Source organism: Haliotis cracherodii, unplaced genomic scaffold, assembly GCF_022045235.1.
Source record: "Haliotis cracherodii isolate W230 unplaced genomic scaffold, xgHalCrac1.p SCAF_1, whole genome shotgun sequence".
Classification (NCBI taxonomy): domain Eukaryota; kingdom Metazoa; phylum Mollusca; class Gastropoda; order Lepetellida; family Haliotidae; genus Haliotis; species Haliotis cracherodii.
The window spans coordinates 45,973,162-45,988,893 of record NW_027266264.1 but is presented as its reverse complement, the minus strand read 5'-3'; the positions used below and the strand labels follow the sequence as shown (position 1 = coordinate 45,988,893).

Sequence of the window (15,732 nt, the reverse complement as noted above, 5' to 3'; positions counted from 1 at the left end):
GCAAGTTCACACGGAAATGAACCTATTTTTCTTGTACTTTTTCCACATTAAAAGTGTTAACCTAGAAGTGTCACAGACAAAAATATAAAAATATCACAATTAATCAACATATTTTTCGCATTAAAGCTATTTATATTTTTCACATTTACCAAGTGTTCTATCTCCATAACAAAAAACACCATGGCTTATGCCCCTTGCAATATGACGTCATTGGTGCCAATTGATAAACATTATGACGTCATCATGCTTTGTTAGAGCCGCTTCACGTGGTGTAGGTACAGGTGTGTGATTCTTGCGTCTCAGATGCCAGCTAGCATAGTGTTATGCTGAGTCACCACTGCGCCGGAGTGTGTCGTAGGCCATGTTGTTTTACCGCAAACTGGTACTTGATATCTTTTGCGTTGAGAATAGACAGGGACCCAGTTGAATTGGCACCAATTACGTCATAATCTAAGGGGGATAACTCAGGCCTGTTTAGCTCGAAAAACGAAGGCCTCATAACGGCATAGCATTTTCACACTATTGTGAGCTTCCTACTTTCACTGTGAAATAAATGAGTGTATATTTTCAAACACAGATACTAACTCATTCTAAAATTGCGTTTTGTTTAGAAAAAGAAAGAAAGTAACTTTTGCGTGTACACTTCCCCTTTAAGGAAGGACAGGTGCAAGATTCTTTTCATGGCAGTGGCAAACCCCAGGGTTCTTATCAATCCTGACGTGGTAAATACCACAGTAAGGGAGGTGATAGGAGGGGCAAACATTGAAATGTTAGACAGTCACGACTGGGATCTCCTACCCCCAGTCGTCCCAATTGTCGATACCCCCATAGGTGGGAGACTGAGTCGGTTTTGAAAGAACTGGAGTATCCTCAGGGACGATTATGTTCTCAACATTCTACGCCACGGTTACCAACTAGACATAGAGGTTTTTCCTCCGTTGACCACGCCTCCCATTCCGGGGAATTATCCAAGGAAGCAACATATCCTTTTAAAGGCCAACATAGACTTACTATTGGAGAAAAGAGCCGTAGAGATTATACACACCCCAGCGCTAACTCCGGGGTTTAATTCTCACATCTTCCTGGTACCAAAGAAGGGCTCAGACAAGATGAGAATGATACACAATCTCTCTGTTTTCAACGAGCATTATCTGAAGCGTCCACCCTATTTCCGCCTCATTACATTGAGACTACTCAGAACCAGCATAAAAGCGTTCGATTCCTTGATCAGTATCGATCTACAGGATGCATATCTGCACATACCGATCCATCCCAACGATCGCAGATTCCTCAGGTTCCAGTTCAATGGGGTCCACTACCAGTGGGCAGTACTCCCATTTGGCATTTCAGTGGCCCCGTGGCTATTTACACAAATAATGAAACCCATAACTGTGTTTCTACACCTGAGGAACATTAGGTTCGAGTCGTACATAGACGACTGTCTCCTGTGTCATCGACACACACCGACGTTAGTATGCCACCGGGAACTCACCAGAAGACTACTATATCAACTGGGTTGGATAGTCAACGAGGCGAAATCGGAGTTAACTCCATCATTTCGACTCCAGTTCATAGGAGGACTATTTCAAAGAGATCAGAACCTCCTGTCGGTCCCCAGGGACAGATGGCACAAGATTTTACGCCTCCTGTCACCTGCTCTTTGTCAACCACGCACACTTCACCAATGGCAAGTGTTGCTAGGGTTACTGACCTCAGCCCAGGACCTAACCAACAGAGGCTGATTACAGTTACGCCCATTACAACAATTCCTGAATCCCTACATCAGGAGTCAGGATCCACTCAGGGCCATCATGCTACATTTGAGACCTTACCTCCATTGGTGGACGATAGAGTGAAATGTCTTAGGAGGAATCTCTTTATCAGGGTTGTCCCCGAATCTACACCTATTCGCAGACGCCTCCCTTCAGGGGTGGGGTGCTCACCTACAAGACCAGACAGTCTCAGGGCTATGGTCAAGCGCTCATCGGAAATGCACATAAACAATCTGGAGTTGGAAGCCGTAATTCTAGCTATATCCCATTGGCAGAATCAACTACAATCAACCCAACTCTCCATATTCACAGACAACAGCACTGTCTTGTGGTGTCTGCGCAATCAGGGAACAACACACTCCCACTCGCTACTTCAACAGACATTCAGGTTTTTCCATCTAGTGGATCGGCTACAACTACAATTCACAGTTCAGCCAACCCCGGATGTCGAAACATTCTGGCCAATGCTCTATCACGCCCAGACAGGGTAGCACCCAACGAGCGGAAACTTCACACAGAAGCATTCCAATTATTGCTTCGGAAGTTCGGGCAACCAAACATCGACCTGTTTGCAACTTGCCAAAACCACCAACTCTTGACGTATGTCTCCCCGTTACCAGATCCGAAGGCTTGGGCGGTGGACGCATTCAGCATTCCTTGGGAAGTACTAAAAGCGTATGCATTTCCGCCACCAGTTCTACTTCCCAGGGTAATACAAAAGATCCAAGAGACAAGAATACTTGCTCTGACTTTGGTCGCGCCCTGGTGGCCAGCGAGAGGGTGGTTCGTCGAGCTCAGAAAGCTAGCAGGAAACGATCCACTACCCCTCCCACAGTGGTCCAACCTACTTATCCACCCTCACAGCAAATTGCCTCATCCAACACCAGACAGATTTCGTCTGCATGGTTGGTTTGTCTTAAAAGGGCATTAAGTGCAAAAGGCTATTCGGCTCGAGGAGCAAAAGCTATAACCATAGCTCATCGTTCCTCTACTAGAGGCCTTTACGATGATAAGTGGGGATCGTTTGAAACTTTTTGCAAGGCAAAAGGTCAAGAGCCTACTACTGCGTCACCTCAGTTTTTAGCTGAATACCTCCTACATTTGCGTACCCATAGACTCTTGAAAGGTAGCACCATTACCACATACTTGGTTGCACTTAACTCAGTGTTGGCCGTTCTGGATAATCATAAGATTACTAAAATTCCGGAACTACAGGCCTTATTACGCTCATTCAGGCTTGAGGATCAGAAGACCAAGTTCCGCCCACCTGCGTCGGATCTGAACGTGGTACTTCGAGGTTTGCGAGGACCCCCATTTGAGCCCCTCAATGCATGCTCCTTTTATGACCTCACCAAGAAAACGATGTTTCTCTTGGCATTAGCCACAGCGGCACGGGTGAGCGAATTACATGCAGTCGACATCACCCGGGTTCGTTTTGAGCATGGGACGCACGGAGCGGTACATCTCGGGTTGTGCTGGGATTTTATTGCCAAAAATCAATTACCAGGCCAACCTGATCGTTCCTTCACCATTCCACCAATCTCGACGATTGTGGGCAGTGAGGATGAGGGTGAACTTCTATTATGTCCGGTTCCGGGCACTGCGAATTTTCATCCGCCCTTCCAAGACTAGGCGTGGTTTGAGGAAGCGGTTATTTATACCAGTATCTACTACATCCACGACTGAGGTCAGTTGCAACACCATATCTTTATGGTTACGCGCAGTCATCCTTCAGGCCTATTCGATCGCCAATTTGGATCTGCCAAGAACGAATAATCCTCATGAGATCAGGGCATTAGCCTCTACCATGGCCTTACTCAGCAATTGTACTATTAAGACAATCATGGAAGGATGTGTTTGGAGGTCTGACACAGTTTTCGCTAGTCATTATCTTCGCTATGTGACTCTCGAGGACATTGAAGGTGTACGGAGTTTTGGGCCGTTGGTTGTAGGTCAGCAAGTTACCAACCCTCGACGCAAATAATGTACTCACCCTATACAGAGCCTTTTCCTGTTGGGTGTAATCGATCAGATTTTGCCAATGGGAGACAAGCTATTGTCATCAGGGCTATAATTATATAGTAAGTACAGATTTGACTGAGCAGCTTGTCTTTATTACTAAAATGTATAGGGAACTATTCTTTAATCCCCATGTGCAATTGTTTGCCACATTGTAATACCCTACCGTATTAGCGTTTTCGCTCAACTTTTCTGCTTAAAGGGGAAGTGTACACGCAAAAATCACTTTCTTTCTTTTTCTAAACAAAACGCAATTTTAGAATTAGTTAGTATCTGTGTTTGAAAATATACACTCATTTTTTTTCACAGTGAAAGTAGAAAGCTCACAATAGTGTGAAAGTGATATGCCGTTAGGAGGCCTTCGTTTTACGAGCGAAATAGGCCTGAGTTATCCCCCTTAGATTATGACGTAATTGGTGCCAATTCAACTGGGTCCCTGTCTATTCTCAACGCAAAAGATATCAAGGACCAGTTTGCGGTAAAACAACATGGTCTACGACACACTCCGGCGCAGTGGTGACTCAGCATAACACAATTCTGGCTGGCATCTGAGATGCTAGAATCACAAAACTGTACCTACACCACGTGAAGCGGCTCTAACAAAGCATGATGACGTCATAATGTTTATCAATTGGCACCAATGACGTCATATTGCAAGGGGCATAAGCCATGGTGTTTTTGTTATGGAAAAAGAACACTTGGTAAATGTGAAAAATATAAATCGTTTTAGTGCAATAAATATGTTAATTAAATATGATGTTTTTATATTTTTGTCTATGATACTTCTATGTTAACACTTTTAATGAGGAAAAAGTACAAGAAAAAATGGTTCATTTCCGTGTGAACTTGCCCTTTAACGGTTTACTGACCAATCTGTGTCATGTTCTCAGGGTGTGAATTATTGAGGTTTCTGTATTCTGAGGATTTCCCACCTCCAAACCGTCCGATACAGATGCATTAAGGAGTAATGCATGATAAGTAAACAATTTAGTAAAATCTAAATATTTTTTACATTGTATACTTATCCTGCATTACTACGTTTAAGGCCCACCCATCGCAGACTTGCCTCCCCACTTTGGCTTCAGAAACCTCAAAAGTAAGTTTTTTAAGCTTGGGCGACAGGCAGTGATGTGAAGAGTCGACCTTTGGTCACGTGAGGTCACAGGGACAGCGACGGTGGGGTGTAAAAGTGGGATTACGGAACAGAGCCTTCACCCAAGGACCATCGCCGATACACTGTCCCAGTTTTTTTGTCGCAAGGTAAGCAGTGAATGCATTAAGGAGTAATGCAGGATAAGTATACAAATGTAAAAAATATTTAGTTTTTACTAAATTTAATAGATTAAGGCTATACCGTTTGACAGATTAGAAGGTAGAATCTTTGTTCTAAGCATATTTGTTTGTGTACATTCTACATGCATTGTATGTTGTCACGCTTCACTATGTATGTGTTGTACAGTGAGGAAGACACCCTGACAGAGAATGACACGCTCGGTCGGGCAATTGTGACGCGCTCACGTACAGACATGGTCACATCAGAGACATCAGACACTGGGACAAGAAGGACTGTCCAGAGAGTGGGCAAGGTGGGTACAGCTGGAGCCATCAGACACTGAGACAAGGAGGACTGTCCAGAGTATGGGCATGGTTGGTACAGCTGGAGCCATCAGACACTGAGACAAGGAGGTCTGTCCAAAGTGTGGACAAGGTGGGTACAGCTGGAGCCATCAGACACTGAGACAAGGAGGACTGTCCAAAGTGTGGGCAAGGTGGGTACAGCTGGAGCCATCAGTCACTGAGACAAGGAGGACTGTCCAGAGTGTGGACAAGGTGGGTACAGCTGGAGCCATCAGACACTGAGACAAGGAGGACTGTCCAGAGTGTGGGCAAGGTGGGTACAGCTGGAGCCATCAGACACTGAGACGAAGAGGACTGTCCAGAGTGTGGGCAAGGTGGGTACAGCTGGAGCCATCAGACACTGAGACAAGGAGGACTGTCCAGAGTGTGGACAAGGTGGGTACAGCTGGAGCCATCAGACACTGAGACAAGGAGGACGGTCCAGAGTGAGGACAAGGTGGGTACAGCTGGAGCCATCAGACACTGAGACAAGGAGGACGGTCCAGAGTGTGGGCAAGGTGGGTACAGCTGGAGCCATCAGACACTGAGACAAGGAGGACTGTCCAGAGTGTGGACAAGGTGGGTACAGCTGGAGCCATCAGACACTGAGACAAGGAGGACTGTCCAGAGAGTGGACAAGGTGGGTACAGCTGGAGCCATCAGACACTGAGACAAGGAGGACGGTCCAGAGTGAGGACAAGGTGGGTACAGCTGGAGCCATCAGACACTGAGACAAGGAGGACTGTCCAGAGTGTGGGCAAGGTGGGTACAGCTGGAGCCATCAGACACTGAGACAAGGAGGACTGTCCAGAGTGTGGGCAAGGTGGGTACAGCTGGAGCCATCAGACACTGAGACAAGGAGGACTGTCCAGAGTGTGGACAAGGTGGGTACAGCTGGAGCCATCAGACACTGAGACAAGGAGGACTGTCCAGAGTGTGGGCAAGGTGGGTACAGCTGGAGCCATCAGACACTGAGACAAGGAGGACTGTCCAGAGTGTGGACAAGGTGGGTATAGCTGGAGCCATCAGACACTGAGACAAGGAGGACGGTCCAGAGTGAGGACAAGGTGGGTACAGCTGGAGCCATCAGACACTGAGACAAGGAGGACGGTCCAGAGTGTGGGCAAGGTGGGTACAGCTGGAGCCATCAGACACTGAGACAAGGAGGACTGTCCAGAGTGTGGGCAAGGTGGGTACAGCTGGAGCCATCAGACACTGAGACAAGGAGGACGGTCCAGAGTGAGGACAAGGTGGGTATAGCTGGAGCCATCAGACACTGAGACAAGGAGGACGGTCCAGAGTGTGGGCAAGGTGGGTACAGCTGGAGCCATCAGACACTGAGACAAGGAGGACTGTCCAGAGTGTGGACAAGGTGGGTACAGCTGGAGCCATCAGACACTGAGACAAGGAGGACTGTCCAGAGTGTGGGCAAGGTGGGTATAGCTGGAGCCATCAGACACTGAGACAAGGAGGACTGTCCAGAGTGTGGGCAAGGTGGGTACAGCTGGAGCCATCAGACACTGAGACAAGGAGGACTGTCCAGAGTGTGGGCAAGGTGGGTATAGCTGGAGCCATCAGACACTGAGACAAGGAGGACTGTCCAGAGTGTGGGCAAGGTGGGTACAGCTGGAGCCATCAGACACTGAGACAAGGAGGACTGTCCAGAGTGTGGACAAGGTGGGTACAGCTGGAGCCATCAGACACTGAGACAAGGAGGACGGTCCAGAGTGAGGACAAGGTGGGTACAGCTGGAGCCATCAGACACTGAGACAAGGAGGACGGTCCAGAGTGTGGGCAAGGTGGGTACAGCTGGAGCCATCAGACACTGAGACAAGGAGGACTGTCCAGAGTGTGGGCAAGGTGGGTACAGCTGGAGCCATCAGACACTGAGACAAGGAGGACGGTCCAGAGTGTGGACAAGGTGGGTACAGCTGGAGCCATCAGACACTGAGACAAGGAGGACTATCCAGAGTGTGGGCAAGGTGGGTACAGCTGGAGCCATCAGACACTGAGACAAGGAGGACTGTCCAGAGTGTGGGCAAGGTGGGTACAGCTGGAGCCATCAGACACTGAGACAAGGAGGACGGTCCAGAGTGTGGACAAGGTGGGTACAGCTGGAGCCATCAGACACTGAGACAAGGAGGACTATCCAGAGTGTGGGCAAGGTGGGTATAGCTGGAGCCATCAGACACTGAGACAAGGAGGACTGTCCAGAGTGTGGACAAGGTGGGTATAGCTGGAGCCATCAGACACTGAGACAAGGAGGACTGTCCAGAGTGTGGGCAAGGTGGGTACAGCTGGAGCCATCAGACACTGAGACAAGGAGGACTGTCCAGAGTGTGGGCAAGGTGGGTACAGCTTGAGCCATCAGACACTGAGACAAGGAGGACGGTCCAGAGTGTGGACAAGGTGGGTACAGCTCGAGCCATCAGACACTGAGACAAGGAGGACTGTCCAGAGTGTGGACAAGGTGGGTACAGCTGGAGCCATCAGACACTGAGACAAGGAGGACTGTCCAGAGTGTGGGCAAGGTGGGTACAGCTGGAGACATCAGTCACTGAGACAAGGAGGACTGTCCAGAGTGTGGACAAGGTGGGTATAGCTGGAGCCATCAGACACTGAGACAAGGAGGACTGTCCAGAGTGTGGACAAGGTGGGTATAGCTGGAGACATCAGTCACTGAGACAAGGAGGACTGTCCAGAGTGTGGGCAAGGTGGGTACAGCTGGAGCCATCAGACACTGAGACAAGGAGGACTGTCCAGAGTGAGGACAAGGTGGGATTGGCAGTACATCAGAGACATCAGACACTCTGTTATCAGTCTGTGAGATGGGAATTTGGAAATTCTGCTTGTCAGGCTTTGATAGCAATACCCTTCATTTTTGCCATTTACAGAAAGCCAGGATGTTGAAAGCACAGCCTGGAGTGGTTATCCAAGATACTGGAGTAAGACCCTCTGTGTCCCAGAGTCAGGAGTCCTTGACAACCAGCAGCTCAGACACTCTCAACAGAGGTAGGAAGCAATGTCTTAACATGTTGAATGCTATCCTTAAAGTAGAACAATAGAATTGATATTCCAATACAATGTGTAAATGTCGAGAACTACATCTGTATTTTCATAGGTGTTGGATGTTGCTTCTGCGAAGGTTGATTTATTCAGCCCAAAATGATAATTGACAGCCTGTCCATGTGTTTTACAGTTGTATTAAGAGAGACTGCAACTTCCCCCATTCCGTTCGGTACTCAACTTAAAGAGAGAGCCAAGAAAGGCCGCTTCCAGATGGTCACACCTGCTATGAGGCAGCTAGGATCACTGAAACAGAGAGTGTGGCACCTCCAGCAACAGGTGGGTTCGAAATGGTTCACAACAATAACAGTTGCTCCTCAGTCACAGACATCTAACATATGATACAGACTCCCTGACCATTGTCTGGTGACTTGGAGTATTGGACCAAAGCCGGGTCGGGTAAACATTTCTTTTGAGTAATGCAGAAGAACAAGTTCTGTCTTGGAAACATAGGAAGGTTTTGACTGTCTGCTCCATTGTTGTTAGAGTAGGCATATCCTGTCTTAATGCAGAATGTACGAGTAACTTCTTTCATGTGAACTGTCTTAGTGGTATGTGGGTGCATGGACTTTCGTTTATCTTACCAGATCGCAGCTCTGCGAGACTCACGGGGACAGGCACTGAAGAATTTAAGTGAACAGAAAGAGGCTAATCAACAGTCTCAGTCAGATCTGAATCTGGCAAATCAGAGACTCAGACTTACAAAGCAGACTGTCCAGGTATGTTTCTTAAACCAGTACTTTCATTATTAAAATTATTAAAATGAGAGACAGAGACAGAGACAGACAGAGAGAGGCATCTGTCAGTTATGTGTGCCTGCCGTGACTGACTTGTGATTAAGAGGTTGGAAATTCTCCACCGCTCCTCTTTGCTTCGTGATCTACTGAACTCCCTATACAATTTCATGCCACACCTGCCTCCCCATACAGAGCAGTCCTTCATCATACAGACCAGTCCTTCTCAAAGGCCGGAAATATGCATCCCTTCTGAATCTGACCTGGACAACGAAAATAGATATGTGGTAAAATTTCCAACCGCGGAAATTTGGGACTCCTCTTTCCTTCGTGGATCTGCTGAACTCCCTATACCATTTCATGCTGCACCTGTCTAGTCCGTCGCATGTTGCCCTGTTACATCTAACGTTCACCTTTCATATGCAGAGGTTATTTGTCTCGTAAAGTAAGCGGGAAATCAATGCTAATTTATATACCCGGCTATCAAGTGAATCAGAATGATGCACATCACTTTTTCAATAAAAAATGGTTTGTCTTCCACCGAAATTTTTTTACATCGTAGCCCTTCAGCGAATTCAGGGAAACGGAATAGATTATAACAATTGAACTTGGCCAATACAAATTTGATATTTGAGATAAAACATCACTGAACATAATGATTAGCCAATTAGATTGTATTCCCTGTTCTGATTGGCATTGTTTTATATGCAGAGATTAAGATTACTGTTCTTCTTGTCTCGTAAACTAAGCCGGAAGTAGCAATCAGCTGTACACACGTTTCTCAGAATCTACCGGTGATTCAGTCAAAAATTACCAAATAATATAACTTTAAAGAATGTTGATACAATGAGTGGAAGAATTGTATCTGAAACTATTATTTTATCAGGAATAGTTTATTCCAATATCATGTTAGTTGCAGCTTTACTATACATATGTGAAATAAATTAATAACCATCAGCATAGCACTTTGGATCAGCTAATAGCCATTGCCAGAAATGTTTTCAAATGGAAGAGTTTGACCAATCACCGTCCATTGCGAAAACTTTATGTTGAGATATAATAGACAAACTACAACAAATATGACTTTCAGTGATTCAGTGTATGGCATTTATGATATATATATCCATTCTCTATCCACTAAAGTTTGTTTCAAGGCGTCAATAGTGGTAATATGACCGTGGTTGCTGTAATTAAATAACGGTGAGTTGTGCGAGCTTCCGATCACTTCACATACGATTTTGCCAAAATGAATTGAAACAATATTGAATGAAATGTTGAATAAAATTAAAAAAGTCCAGATATATTATGAACTCTTTTTACAACCAGACAGTGTAATTATGTTATGCTCCATCTCAGCATATTCATCATACGTTACCTTGGCCCAGCTACGCAGGCAAGGTAATAGAACAATCATCGGATAACATCCATAGACTCAAGCACAATGAACGTCTACCTCTTTCACCTATGAAACTAAAGTTATAAGACGCACGATGCTACACTTCCGGAGTTCCAACACTTGGATGAGGATTTCTACAAATTAGTGCGCAATCCCAACATGAAGGTTACATTATCAGCATCATGTTTCAAGGATTAGCATCGGTTGCCAGATACTCCATGGATATCGGGGCATATATAAATTGGTTTGTCGCTGGAATAGACACATCATACCGCCTCTTCAACCATCCTATGAAGGAATTGCGCCAGAAACACCAGTGACTATTAGGATCAATCAAGTCGGACTAATTCACAGCCTCCTTAAGATGCAGGAAGATTTACTATCATCCCAAGTCCGTACTTCTTCACAGTTACTGAGACTACAGCGACAACAGCTCCTATCTCAGATTAGGTCAAGGGCCGTATTTAGCCAGACCAAGCAGTTTGTGACATCGCAACCAGTATCAGCAACCACAAATGGCAAGCTCAGAAATGTGATAGACGAAGTCAAGCAGGATACAGCCGAACATTTCCAGACTTCAACCATAGATATTTGCAGCGAGAGTGCATGCGTCATCACAGTCTCACAAGCGACCCTGTTTGGACCTAAGAAGAAGTTTTACCTCTGAGGCGTAGGTACGACAAGCCACAATATTAACAGGACTCTTTTTCGCCACCCAAGGGGATATAATCGCCGTGGCCGGGCCCAGTGGAAGGGCGCCTTCTGTCATACGCCGAAAATTGGAAGCAAGTTATGTCCGACCACTGAATTCTAGACTTTGTGGCTCACGGTTACAAGCTACACTTCAGGAAACATCCAAGCCTGAACATACACACTGTTTCTCTGACCAGTGCCAAGTTAGCAGCTGCAGAATTGGCTGTCAGGAAACTACTAAAGAAGCGAGCCATTTGGGAACTAAAGGAGTCCAACAACACCAAAGGTTTTTGCTCCTCAGTCTTTTCAGTCCCAAAGAAGAAAACAAGGGAGATGAGGATGAGAATAGATCTAAAAATCCTCAACAAGAGATATCTGGTGTCGCCTCCAAAATTCCAGATGGAATACCTACGGAAGTTGCAGTCGACATTGAAGAAGGGAGACTTGCTTATCAGCCTATACACATGCATATCTTCACATCCCCATCATCTCGGAAATATCTATGCTTCACAATTAATGGCTACTATTTGGGATTGCAATCGCACCTTGGCTATTCACCAGAATTACAGCGCTAGTCATCAAGTTCGCCCATCTCCAGCTCGTTCGAATCCATGGTTATCTGGACGACTTCTTAGCGGCAGACCAAGGGAAAGATCAGCTACATGAGAACATGATATTCTTGGTCCAACTTATGACTTACCTGGGTTTCCTAGTCAAACCAGCCAAGTCAGAAATCACTCCAGTCCAAGACATTATATACATTGGAGCAGGATTCCAGCTAGACAGGGGATATCTATGGCCACCAGAGGACTGATTCGCCAAGAGTATGAGGATGATCTAGTCAATCCAGTCATCCCAGCAAGTTGCTGAGGTGGTGGATGTCTCTGCTGGGCAACTTGACATTGATATGACTTTCAGAGGAAGGCTAAAGCTACGAACTCCCTGGATTAGAAGCACCTTAAATATCATCTATCGCCATTGACCGGATGTGACGTCATTACCGGAAGTGATATAGAAGCTGGAAGTGACGTCAGCACTGGGAATAGCTGAACTAATCCCTTCTAACCAGGAAATGACATCTTTGGGGTAGAATTAGACCTTAAAAGAATCAGTATGTTATGGTTTCCAGAAGAGGATTGCTGTCAATTATAGTCTGAAAGGTAATTTAAAGTACCGACGTTTACTACAATATCTGAAAAACTATTGGACCTACTCCAGTCAAAGTTGGTATGAGATTATTAAACAGTCATACATAACTGGATACTACATTTAAAGACAATCGGTGCATGAATAAAAAAATCTGTCTTTTTAGCTATCACTATATTTCATCAACAACCAGACCTGTTCGTCACGGGTGGAACGAGCATTCATTGAAACAGCTATCTGCATAATGCTACCCCTGCATCACAGGGCCATATCACACTGTTGAACCAATCAACTCAACTTGAAAGGGTGAACAGGAATCACGCACGTTGAGACGCCCAAAGCTAACACCGTATTCGTGCGTGCGTGATTCCCGTGCACCCTTTCCAGTCTTTTTACTAACCATGGCTACAGCAGCTAGGGTCTCTGAGCTCCAAGCATTGGACTATTCTAGTCTTACTCATGCTCCTAACTGGACCTCCATCATTTAAAGATCTCTTCTGGAAAATATCCCCTTCATGGTTTATTCTCGATGCAGTGTTTTATTGTTTGGTAAATATCTCATCGTTTATTTCTTAAATATAGGCATCTATCAGTCATGTTACATGTGTTCCTGCAGAGACTTACGGTGGAGGTGGAGAGGATGCAGAAGGAGAAGGGAGAGATGGAGAAACAGCTGTTTGCCAGGGGGGACGACTCCGCCTCCACCATGAACACCCTGCACGAACGCCACAATGACCAGGAGTGGAAGGTGCTGGAGACAAGACTCAAGGTACTCTACGCATGTGGATATATCATAGGCCAGTAGTAACAAGGTACTCTACGCATGTGGATATATCATAGGCCAGTAGTAACAAGGTACTCTACACATGTGGATATATCATAGGCCAGTAGTAACAAGGTACTCTACGCATGTGGATATATCATAGGCCAGTAGTAACAAGGTACTCTACGCATGTGGATATATCATAGGCCAGTAGTAACAAGGTACTCTACGCATGTGGATATATCATAGGCCAGTAGTAACAAGGTACTCTACGCATGTGGATATATCAGAGGCCAGTAGTAACAAGGTACTCTACGCATATGGATATATCATAGGCCAGTAGTAACAAGGTACTCTACGCATGTGGATATATCATAGGCCAGTAGTAACAAGGTACACTACACATGTGGATATATCATAGGCCAGTAGTAACAAGGTACTCTACACATGTGGATATATCATAGGCCAGTAGTAACAAGGTACACTACACATGTGGATATATCAGAGGCCAGTAGTAACAAGGTACACTACACATGTGGATATATCATAGGCCAGTAGTAACAAGGTACACTACACATGTGGATATATCATAGGCCAGTAGTAACAAGGTACACTACACATGTGGATATATCATAGGCCAGTAGTAACAAGGTACACTACACATGTGGATATATCAGAGGCCAGTAGTAACAAGGTACACTACACATGTGGATATATCATAGGCCAGTAGTAACAAGGTACACTACACATATGGATATATCAGAGGCCGGTAGTAACAAGGTACGCTACACATGTGGATATATCAGAGGCCAGTAGTAACAAGGTACACTACACATGTGGATATATCACAGGCCAGTAGTAACAAGGTACACTACACATATGGATATATCATAGATTGGTAGTAACAAAGTACACTACACATGTGGATATATCATAGACTGGTTGTAACAAGGTGCACTACACATGTGGATATATCATAGACTAGTTGTAACGAGGTACACTACACATGTGGATATATCATAGACTGGTTGTAACAATGTGCACTACACATATGGATATATCATAGACTGGTTGTAACGAGGTACACTACACATGTAGACGCACGCATGCACGCACGCACGTTTCACCTCACCTCATGTGGTAGTGATTGCCTCTCTTGGCTCTCTTGTTCTTAGGTGAAATTCTTTGTCAGTACGTAGAAGGAAATCTCAACCTTCCATTGTCAAGCCGGAATGTTGTTGTTTTTAACTTAAGAGGTTTGTCATTTCCCAGGTGTCATCAAATGAGCTGTCCCGCCAGTCAGCAACAATCAGGAACCTCAAGACCGAGAATGAGGGACTACAACAGCAGCTGAAGTCTCTTCAAGAAAGGTGGGAATTCCCGGTCATGCAAATGCAGATAAACAGTGACCAGGTTATCTTGGAATCGTTAAGCCTGGTTCTCATTTATGAAGATTGAAAGCTTAAGAGCTTTGATTTCTCTCCAGGATCAACCACATAGAGCGAGATAACAGCCAGAAGCGTGCTCTGGTGGAGAGTCAGCGCACCAAGCTGAAGCATGTTCAGGAGGAAGCCAAAACTGATGGGGACAGAATTGTAAGTTGCTTGGTCTAGGGGAGACAACTCGTGTGATTTCTTGTGATGTAGTGATGTAAGTCTCAAGCGACGTCTGAAAACTGCAGGCCAGTGAGGCTGTAATGTCCTTCATGTATACTTCAGTAGTGACACTGCATTGTTTTCAAACAGTTCTGGTCAGATTTCGAATATGTTAGCCACATCAGACAACTTTATTGGCAATTGGTATGTCTTTTTTTGGTATGACACTTTTTGTTGTTATCTGGGTAGTGCTTAGTGGTGTTGAATAATATGTACAATATGTTCTAGGATTTTTTCTTCAGGTTTTGAATTTTGACCGTCAAATGATCTATTCTTATAATGACACTAAGTTGCTGAGACATGATGCTGATTGGGTTAACTGTGTAATTTCAGAGGCTTCAGATAAACAAAAGTCAGCCAGAATGTTGCTGGTGATGGATTGACTGTTAACTGATGCCATGCTATCCTACAGCAAGATGTTGCTGTTGCAGACTGACTCTTACTTTAATGTCATGCTATCCTACTGCATGATGCAAGATGTTGCTGTTGCAGGCTGACTCTTACATTGATGCCATGCTATCCTACAGCATGATGCAAGATGTTGCTGTTGCAGACTGCCTGTTACATTGATGTCATGCTATCCTACAGCATGATGCAAGATGTTGCTGTTGCAGACTGCCTGTTACATTGATGCCATGCTATCCTACAGCATGATGCAAGATGTTGCTGTTGCAGACTGACTCTTACATTGATGCCATGCTATCCTACAGCATGATGCAAGATGTTGCTGTTGCAGACTGACTCTTATTTTGATGCCATGCTATCCTACAGCATGATGCAAGATGTTGCTGTTGTAGACTGCCTGTTACATTGATGTCATGCTATCCTACAGCATGATGCAGGATGTTGCCGGTGATGGACTTGCTGTTAC

At 45.3% G+C, this 15,732-nt stretch overlaps 1 protein-coding gene across 4 annotated transcripts in view; it reads left to right on the top strand.

The window, feature by feature from the left end:
- The window catches only part of LOC139478387 (centlein-like), a 169,694-nt gene that overhangs the window by 130,458 nt on the left and 23,504 nt on the right, over nucleotides 1-15,732 (top strand). For all 4 annotated transcript variants that reach the window (XM_071260845.1, XM_071260852.1, XM_071260829.1 and 1 more), the window contains exons 25-31: nucleotides 5,251-5,377; nucleotides 8,303-8,420; nucleotides 8,608-8,753; nucleotides 9,062-9,193; nucleotides 13,060-13,212; nucleotides 14,479-14,576; nucleotides 14,693-14,801. In XM_071260845.1, the coding sequence (XP_071116946.1) occupies nucleotides 5,251-5,377; nucleotides 8,303-8,420; nucleotides 8,608-8,753; nucleotides 9,062-9,193; nucleotides 13,060-13,212; nucleotides 14,479-14,576; nucleotides 14,693-14,801 (883 nt within the window). The remainder of the gene's footprint in view (nucleotides 1-5,250; nucleotides 5,378-8,302; nucleotides 8,421-8,607; nucleotides 8,754-9,061; nucleotides 9,194-13,059; nucleotides 13,213-14,478; nucleotides 14,577-14,692; nucleotides 14,802-15,732) is intronic.